The sequence below is a fragment of the Echinops telfairi genome, unplaced genomic scaffold (assembly GCF_000313985.2).
Source record: "Echinops telfairi isolate 266 unplaced genomic scaffold, ASM31398v2 ScPeMD7_7400;HRSCAF=8409, whole genome shotgun sequence".
NCBI classification, from domain to species: domain Eukaryota; kingdom Metazoa; phylum Chordata; class Mammalia; order Afrosoricida; family Tenrecidae; genus Echinops; species Echinops telfairi.
The window spans coordinates 48986873-48997259 of NW_022111300.1; the positions used below are offsets into that span (position 1 = coordinate 48986873).

At 44.4% G+C, this 10387-nt stretch overlaps 1 protein-coding gene across 1 annotated transcript in view; it reads right to left on the reverse strand.

Moving 5' to 3' along the window:
• Positions 1-97: 97 nt before the first annotated feature.
• VPS4B (vacuolar protein sorting 4 homolog B) overlaps positions 98-10387 on the reverse strand; it is a 21255-nt gene continuing 10965 nt past the window's right edge. The window contains exons 6-11 of the mRNA XM_004703026.2: positions 8424-8580; positions 7819-7967; positions 7247-7328; positions 4826-5045; positions 3270-3410; positions 98-1605 (exon numbers count right to left, since the gene is read on the reverse strand). Coding sequence (XP_004703083.1) covers positions 1504-1605; positions 3270-3410; positions 4826-5045; positions 7247-7328; positions 7819-7967; positions 8424-8580 — 851 coding nt within the window. The 3' untranslated portion in view covers positions 98-1503. The remainder of the gene's footprint in view (positions 1606-3269; positions 3411-4825; positions 5046-7246; positions 7329-7818; positions 7968-8423; positions 8581-10387) is intronic.

Consider the following 10387-nt stretch of genomic DNA (forward strand, 5'->3'; position numbering starts at 1 on the left):
TAAGAGAAAAAATGATACCTTTGTATCTAATCAGTTTAGCCATCATTTTCCCTAACAAATAAGGCTCTCAAATAAAGCAGCAGACACAAAACAAAGCCACAGTAGGTGATACCAATATATTTCACATAAGGACAGTGCATCTCAGGCCTATGATTCCAACTTAACCAGAAAATCTGTACAGAAAACCAAAGGCAACCAAATAGCATAATATGTAAAATGTGCAAATATTCTTTAAAATGTAAGTTATTCCATAGCATTTGCAAGGTAGAACTTTGTGTTAAGTCAGGAATCTACCTCGCCCTCGCTACCAATAATCGTTTGCATGTATCGCCAATGCAAATGTACAAGGCACAATTTAGTGTCGGGGCTAAATTGTTGCAACACCCATCTTCAGATGATTTATTTGAAGGTATTACAATAACAAAATACCATGTGTATACTTTATTATTTAATGAGACACAGGCTCATTTCCAAAGTTTCATAAAGCATCACACTGTTATATCTGTGTGGCCAGGGAGAGCTGTTCCCTGAACTTAAAAGGTCATAGACAAGACTCTTTCCCATATTTAAAAAAATCTATACGTGTGCATTCCATATACACACGTGCAGACACAAATACACACCCCATCATATACAAGAAACGGCCCATAATCCAAGGGAGGCCATTCCATTAGCAAAGCCTCCTATTACAGTAATTCATGACAGAGTTGTTTACAAAAATCACATACGTCTTTACCAACTGTTGTGATCAGGCTTGCTACAAAAAGACACTGTCATCGACAATTTTCTGCTTCGAGGTGGAGACAATGCTGCATTCCGAAAGTCTCTCCCTTGAGATTGCACAGTGAAAGGCATTGTGTTTAGTTACATATAAAACCTTGCTGCGTTTAAGGAGAAGGTTTCTGTCCCCATGCGGAAAACGGCCGACCTATGGGAAATCAGGAGGAGCAGCGGCCGTGCAACCACCAGAAGCCTCCAAGTCCAGCGTGGCCCGCAGCGTGTTCTGCCAGCTCTTGCCCGCCCCTGAGAGTGAAGAGTCTGTCACTTTTAAGTTTGTAATAAAGTAAACACAGATAGTTTGATGAGAAGAATGATGTTGAGGACGACTTCCCCCACAAAGACAGGTCTTATTTCACTTTAGTTAAAAAAAAAAAAAAAGTTACTGCTTTCCATGCAAAGACCACCATTCAGACAAATTGTAAATATTTCTCTCTCAATCGATTCTGATCTGCTTTTTACTGGGCCATTGCATTCATTTACCAGTTACGTGGCACTCATTTCCTTACAACCCATCACTATTGTAGAATTTTGCAAAGAGGAACATTTAATAGGTGACAGAGGAAAAGTACAATATAAAATATCAGGGACCCCAGAGGAGGATCAGTATATATCCCTGTGGCAGAAGAGTTTTAAACCTGGAAATAATCTGAATGCCATTCAAGAAAGGTAAAAATATCTACGAAAGAAAGAATACATCTGGTAAACCTTCTCTTGGTCTTTGGTTTAGCCTTCTTGGCCAAAATCTTCTGTAAACTTCTTTAATTTCAACAAATCATGTTCATTTACTGTGGGTTTTGTACTAGAGAGCGACCGTAACATATCCGACTGTCAGGGGGAAAGAAGGAAAGAAGGAAGCATTAATACTGGACTTAATAAAATCAAAATCATTACGCTATTATAGTTATTATTGTTAGTTTTACCCTCAGGTTAAGTATGAATATTCACAGTGTCCCAGAAATCACGGCCATGATCCTATCTTATTCTTTCTAAAGGCAGAGCCCTGGTGGCTCAGCAGCTTCATACTCGGCAGTTGGCTGAAAGATTAGTGGTTCGAACCCACCCAGAAGCTTCATGGGAGAAACACATGCTGGTCTGCTCCTGGAAGGATGATAGTTTAGCAAATCCTAGGGGGGCAGGTCTACTCTGTCACACACGGTTGCTATGAGTCGGAGTCTACTCAACATCCCCAACTTTGCTGATTATGTCATTGCTTTACATAACCCACCCAGACCCACTGCCATCGAGTTGATTCCAAATCCTGGCAACTGTATAGGACAGAGCAGCACTGTTCTCCAGGGTCTGTGGGCCCATAAGCCTATGGGAGCGGACAATCTCACTTCTCTTCCACAGAGCAGCTGATGGGGTTGAACAACTGACTTTTAGCTTAGCAGCCCAACCCTTAACTTTCATTCTTCCTTTTGTCCTGACCACAACTAAAAGCAAAATCTTATCCTAAGAATCAAAGCCCTCCAAATGCATTCACAATTGGTTTCTTACCCTGGTTAAGAATAAAATTCTACAGCAAGAGCCACTGCTCTTAAATAAATGCAAAAGGAATACAACCATTCAAACAAGAACAAATTAAGGCTGAAATAAGTAAGGGTTTCTCACTAACTGCTCAGATAAGCATTAAAGGGAATTAGCACATATTAGGGGTGTTTCAAAAAGTTCATGGAAAAATTCCATTATCTTTTAATCCCAATTTCCCCCCACATACTTTTGGAAATCCCCTCATATAAATTTATCTATGAACACCCTCCCCACCAAACATATACATCATATATATTGATGTAGTTAGTGTACATATTACTGGGCTGCATTCTGCATGGTCAGCAGTTCGAAACCACCAGCAGCTCCTCAGGAGAAAGACTGGGCTTTCTACTCCCTTAAATAGTTAAAGTCTTAGAAACACACAGAGAGGTTGCTAAGTGTCAGCACTGACTCCATGGTAGTGAGTTTGGTATTAGGTATTTCCATAGCCACCACAGGAGGGCAATGTTTTAAGTCTGTGACTACTAACCAAAAGGTATGTCAGTCTGCTTTAATAGAGGTTACAGCTTTGCAAACCCATGGAGCGAGGAGTCAGATCTGACTTTCCCCCAGTGGGTTTGGTGATGTTTTTCTTAAGAAGGGATTACATAAACATGCCTGATCATGCTAACACCTTCCAGCTAACCCGGAAAGATGCATAAAAACTCACCAAACTACATTCACTGCCATGGAGTGGATGGCGACTCATAGCGATCCTAGAGGAGCGGGTAGAACTGCCCCTGTGAGTTTCCCTGACTGTCACTCTCTATGAGAGCTTTCTCCCTCTGAGTGGCTGGTGGTTTTGAACTGCTAACCTTGTGGATTACAGCCCAACCCATAACCAGCATGTCACCAGGGGTCCTAGAAAGATCCATCAGAAAATAAAATTCTATCTTTATTTTGGAAATTACAAAGCTCAGTGCTCTAAACTTATTCTTAAAGGAAACCAAACCACAAACCATGCAAACAACTGGCTCCAAAAGCTTATCGCTGGGGACATCCATCCAGGTCATCTCGATGGCACCAGGATCGCCAGGGGAACAGGGTGTCAGCAGGTCATCTACTACACTGTTGGGATCGGCTCGTGATGGTCCTTGAACCTGTAACAAACAATACAGATTGAGATTTAGGGACAGTCACAAAACATAAGTGTATGCAGAATTCACACTTTGTCACAATGTACACTTCTCAAGATAGGTCAGGAATTTATAACAAACGTGGTTATCACTGGGTGACAGGATGGTTTGGGGCTGGTTTTCACTGTCTTATTGATGGTTTTCGATAGTTTTAAATTTCCTACACTATGTGACTCAGGAGGTTATTGAAGAAAAATGACTTTGAAAATAGATAAAAGGAACATTACTGATGCCTAATACTTCTCTTTTCTCCAATGCTGACATGGAGTTATTAACTTCAGAAACCGGAGCCCTGATGGCGTCGTGGTTAGACTGGGGCTTTCTACTCACGTAAACAGTTATTCTCTCGGAAACCAACGGGGGTGGGGGTGGGGTTGCTATGAATATGCATGGACTCAATGGCAGTGAGTTTGGGTTTTTTTGTTTGAAATGCCAGAAATGAAAACTAGACCTACCTCTACCCTTCTCTTAACTTTTTTCTATTTTCCAGAGGGGGGGAAAATCTGTGATATAGGGAAACACTGATCTAGAATTACTGAATCTTTCTAGCTTTTTCCATGAAAATTTCTTCAGTTTAAAATGTAAAGTTAAAAAACAAAAATCCTACCAGTGTAAAGTTAAATGCCTGTATGATTCCTGATTTAAAGCAGAGTATTAACATCATCCAGAAAAAGAATGTGTCTCACACACAGTCAAATACAAATAATTAGTTTGCCACACCTTTATCACAAATCAAGGGCTGCGATGACTTTCAGTTTTGTTTTAGACAAACTCACTGCACTGTAAGTCTGTCAGGATGGTGGTGGCTCCAATAGGGCAAGAGACCGGCCGTCACCACCCTCATCGGTTGGTGAGCAGCCGCTACAGCACACTCGGATCTAGGATCTTCTATTGACACCAAAGGCCGTGTCCACACTTAAGCAAGACACTGATACTGAGATGCTGCGAAAATCATTCCAGAGAAAACACATACATTTTAGGACAACTAATAATGTCTATTAATTAAATGAAAGTTAGTTTGGGAGCTTATTTTCAATAAAGAAAATGTAGTCCACTTACTACACTAAACCAAAAAACCCAACTCATTGCTACTGAGTCTATTCCGACCCACAGGGACCCCACAGTTCAGAGCACTGTCCCGTCAGGTTGCCAGGGCCGTCAATCTGTAGGGACGCAGAGGACCACAGCCTTCTCCCATAGAGCAGCAGGTGTGTTCAGAGCACTGGCCTTCCATTCTGCTTAGGAGCCTGGAGCTGTAGCCACTGAGCCACGTGCTCCTGCCGTCACAGGACAGTGAAGCTGCTCCCAAATCCTCTGGGGAGAAACCTCTGATGGTCTCCAAACTTGATTTTAACACCATCCATGGGAGGAGGAGGTACCTTTTTAAAGTGAGTGGCCGACTGGACTTTCCTCACAGGCTGCATGAGTGCGTCACGCACGATGATGCTTATATCTGCACCCGAGTAGCCATCGGTCTTCTTGCCCAGGTCTCGGAAGTCCGTTTCTGTCATGTTGTTCTGTGTGGCCCCCAAGTGCAGCTTGAACATGGCTGCTCGTGCATGGGCCTCAGGCAAAGGAATGTAAATCCGCTTCTCAAACCTGAAGGTGAAAGCAAAAACACATTGAGGGTATTAGTGGAGAAGTATCTTTAATTTTATTGGAAAATGAGGATACTGCCCAAAAGAAACAAGACATTTAAGGGTTCTCAACTCCATCTCAATCCAAGCACTGGTGGTCAGTGGTGGACTCTCATCCATGGGGCAGGCCCAGGCTTGCCCATGACCACTGGCCATCTCTCAGCGGAGAAGGGCAGGGTTGTTAGGTTGCTGGACAGCAGGGTTTCCCGACTAAGACGGACTAGGAAGAAAGGGCTGGCAATTACAGCGGAAAACTACAGGGGTTACAAATGTCTGTTGTGCATGGCATGGCCAGGAATTGAGAGCTGATTCAGCAGAAGCTAACAACCGTTCAACGGACTTCTATGAAGAGTCAGAGTTCAACACGGCTATTTCAGCTAGCACAAAGGGAATGCCCAGAGCACATGAAAACCAACCAACCAACCAGCGAGCCAGCCTGGAGGGGTCTGGTCCTTGTCAAGTTTTTCAGGCCTGCAAATTTACATGCCTAGAATTTCTGACGTAGAGACACGCCCGCTGGCATTCCTTATTCCCACAGAGCTGCACTCTGAACCTCTGATCAAGGGATCAACAGGATTAACAAAATGCAACCTGAGCACAGATCATAAAGCCATTCTCTGAATTAACTGGAAAGTAAAATTACTCAAAATCTTCTAGAGTAAACATGCCATTACTGTATAGAATGTCCACTTTATTGTAATGGGCACATTAAAAACCAATTATTCTATGGCATCACAGAAAAGAAACACCATGCTTCATTAATAATTTTGCTGGTCTTCTTAGAATTTCAGGATCTGGAGATGGGGTGGGGAAGCAAGGTGAGACAACTTAAGGGGTCTGTTCAGACTTGCTCTCGGTAACTTTCTGGGGCAGTGAGAATTTATAGTTCAGAACAATGCCACTTTATCGTACAAGAGACAAAAGGAGGAAGTGAGCAGAGGAGGGTCCCCACTACCACCAAACAAGAAGAGAGGGGAACAAAGCACCTCTGAAGGACCCGGGGTCCCTGCACTGAGAACCTGCTATACCTAGCGGAGACTGATGCCAAGACATGGAGATCTCCATGGAATGCTGGGCCCACAGATGCCGGAAGAAGCTTTCCCTAGAGCCAGCACTGTGAATTTGGATTTCTAGCCTCCAATCTTAAGGAGAATCAATGGCTCCGTGTTCGCACATGTAGTAATTCTGTTGCCGCAGCGGGAGTTAACTAGGAGAGAAGGGATGCTAGCTTGCTGGCAAACCATCTAGGGAGTGGGTTTTCACGGGCCAACATGAAATGCTCGTTATTGCCATGCACAATTAAACACGAGAGGCAACTGTGAAGTAGAGGCAGAAGTCGAGTCTCTCTACCTTTCTTAGAGCTGAGGTCTCGTATTTAATTTAAATGTTAGAGACAAGCTTTCTAACTAGTGGAAAATGTATCCTAGTTTTCTCCTTTTTGTTTTTAACTGATATTCTGACATTTGATTGACATTTTGACATGTCAAAAACTACCCTTGTAAATTTCAGCAGTGTATCAATATTCACTAGGGTAAGCCAACTAAAGAACCCAACAAACCTGCTGCCATCAGGTCAATTCTGACTGCGGTGACCCCATGAGCTACATAAAGGAAGTCATGCCAGAGGGCTTTTGTGGCTGTAACGCTGAGGAAAGCAGACCACCAGCTCTTTCTTTGGCAGTGCCACTGGGCAAGTTCAAACCGCCAGCTTTGAGGTTAGCGAAACTCAAACTCAATGCAATGTAGTTGATTCTGACTCACCGTCCCTGCAGAGAAGACCAGAACTGCCCCTGTGGGTTTCTAAGGCTGTCAATCTTTATGGGAGTAGAAAGCCTCATCTTTCTCCTAAAGAGTGGCTCGTGGCTTTGAACTGATCTTGTGTAACATACTATGCCACCAAGTGCGCATAAACCCTTTGTGCCCCTCCAGGACTAAGGTGATCATTAGGTAACGTATTTCCCATAATGAATTATTCTAGTATGTGGACATCACATTTCTTCACTATGATAAATATACAAACGGACAAACTTCTCTCTTTTCCAAGGCAGCGGTCCACAAGGCACGGCCCATAAAAAACACCCTTAACTCAATCAGAACAGCTCCCTCACAAGACACAGCAGGGAGCATCATTTATAGGAACAAGACATTGACTGTGTCATCCTACCTTCGCCTTATGGCAGAATCCAGAACCCAGGGGATGTTTGTAGCTCCAAGGACCAAAATTCCGTCATTGTCCACACCAACGCCTGCATCAAAATAGGTAGTGTTTTAAGTAGTTGGACTTTTCTGTGCTCTTGAAGCCTGTCTGCAGGCCCTGTTAAGAACAGTGGTTCCTCAATGATAAAGCCACCGCCGCTTGAATACACTGTACTTAATCAAATACCATCTTACCGAATTGGGTTAAAAACATTTCCAGGATTCAATCTCAAGTGTGGACAAATAGTTAATAGTCTTTGCAAAATCTTTCTTGGAAGGTTTCACGTGAACTCTACATATTGCTTTTGCCAATATTGTTCCCAGCATGCAACACAAGAAAGTTGTTCTGTTGATACCAGCGAGTCCTACAAGACCATCCTAACTGGGTGAGCAGCCCAGGGCCCCAGCAGAATGAAGCCTGGTAGGGGAAGCAGCAGAGCTGGTAACAATGAAACAGTTCTCCCTGAATGAGCAGCCCATTTTTGCTACAATCCTGTTTATAAAATAGGTAGAAACATCCACAACAATCAATAACCCTACCTTGCATCTGAACGAGGAACTCAGTCTTAATTCTGCGTGCGGCTTCACTTTCATTTTCACTTCTTGATCCACACAACGAGTCGATCTCATCGATGAAGATGATGGAAGGTTTGTTCTCTCTCGCAAGCTGGAATAAGTTCTTAACAAGCCTGGAAATAAACACACACTTGCAATTTCTAAAAGGCAACTAGGAAAAAAAAGGACCGAATGAAAAGACTAAAGCAATGTGATAGCAACGTATTACAGGAATCCCATGAACTGAAACACCAACCATGCTTTTCACATGACTGTTCAAGGCACAGAACACTACCACCACTGGGTACTCTACAGACATCATCCGCCTGTTATCGCCTCTTTCTGAAAGAAGTCTAGACTCGGATCTGACGTGACAGAAGTATGAATATAGCTCTGACTTTTCTGAATGTCTGTTGGCAACGATGTAAGGAAGTGACCACTTCAGAGCCTGCTCAACTCTTAAAGATGCTTTCCCTTTATGACACGATCCTAAATACCTCCCTCACCTCTGACCTCTAATACATGTAAATGTCAGACACCCCCCCCCCCCAACGTAATCATAATCATAATAAAATCAGTTTGCTACTCACTTTTCACTTTCACCGAGCCACTTGGAGACCAGGTCAGAGGAAGATATGGAGAAAAACGTGGAGTTGTTGGCTTCTGTTGCGACAGCTTTGGCTAAGTAGGACTTTCCTGTGCCGGGCGGTCCGAAGAGCAGGATGCCCCTCCAAGGGGTCCTCTTACCTAAACCGTGTGCGTGAGACGAATGGCAAGAGACTTTCAGTTACACAGGTGACACACTGCTGAAGAAGGCGACCGAGCAGTTCCCCTCTCCAGCTCTCCAGGAAACGAAGAAACACTCAGAAAGGCAATCTCTCCACACTACGCTGTCTCTTACTTGCCATTTCTAGAGACCACGTGTTGAAAAGTGGGCACAGGTCAAAGTACAGCCCTTCTACCAGGAAGCTCCTTGGCTGGCTGGCTCGCTCAGAGACCCCATGCAGCAGGTATCCTCCCCTGTGAGGATGCCAGGCCCTCCAGTGCTCGTCACTCACGTAAAGCACTGCTTCGTGCAAACTGGGGGTGGGTACCCAGTATTTTCAAAAGGGTAAAATGTATATGCCCAGTGGTAAAAGGAAATGTGGTTTAGTTTTGTTACGGAAATGCCAACTTTCACTTTAATTCTATTTTCCTGTTCCAGTCATACCCAATTTCAGATCAGCGGAGAGACCATAAGTGGCAGGTGAAGTGCGTTTATACAATTGTGCTTACATAACTGTTTGATCACAGTCTCTCACCACTTACTATTTACACTACTTCTCATTTGATAATAGAGAGAAAACAGCCTTTTAAGATAAAAAATATCACAAAACATGAGTGAGCTGATTTAAAAGCTCAGAGACGGGCAACATCCTCCATGGGGGGGAGAAGTCCAGACAGTGAGGTCACGTCCCAGGGGGCACGAGGACGGGGGATGGTAAGCGACGGTGACACGGTGCTTCTTGAGCTAAGCAATGTGCCACACTGGGCATTTACTTTGAGACCATTTCATAAAAAGCTTATATTAATCAGAGACTTAAAGGAGAATGCTGAAAATGAATGCTCTTCACAGACGGCAACATTCAGGAAAATGAAAGAGATACTGCATCGGGGGTAGAGGGGTACTGGCATCAGTCACATGCTACATTGATATCGCCGTAAGACTGAGATGGCTACAATTACACTTTTACAATTGCACTTTAGCTCTGAGTGGTCCTGGGAGCTCGGTGGACCATCTGGCACACAGGTCCTGCTCTATGTGACAACATTGCCCACACCTGCGCAGTTTGAGGTCAACATCACGGACTTGCTTGCTACATGAACCGGCCCCTGCTTCTCTGTGGGATAGTGGGAACGACCACAACACACACAAGCTCACTGCTGGGGAGCTCACAGAAACGACTTCCAGATGGGCGTCAGCAGAAAAAAGCTGTCCCTTCGTAACTAAAGGAAGCACAACTGGCCTTAGCTCATAGCCATTCTTACTGCTCTCTGACCAAGTGCATAGAGAGAGTGGGGACGGATACTTGTCCCCTGCACCACGTTCAGCTGACACCCACTCCTTCACGGACGGGAGATCAGCCACCAGCGTCCCTCCTAGGCCACACCAATGCTAACATGTCTGTCCTACTACGCTCTGTCTCGGCTCTTACTACACATACAAGGGGCTTCAAAAGCTCAGGGGAAAATCATTCCCCCACTCTTCCAAGCCCCTGGTATTTGACAGCTTGCTTTCTGAGCTCAATGTATTAGGGACTGTGTCTGTGTCAGGAGAAGGCTGACAGAGAATGCTGCAGCAGCACCGTGACCGGAGCTGCCCAAGTCCCCCCCGGGCGCTTACTGCATTGTTCCTATATTTCAGAAAGAACAAACATCTGTGTGAAGCTGTTATCACCTCCTGCGAACAACCAGGAGCAAAAGCAGTCACCCCAGATGTGGAGGAGACACACAATCTCGGCCCCCCAGTGAGCAGGTGGTCTTTAAAGCACTCGCACAGAATGGTGTGTGTGTG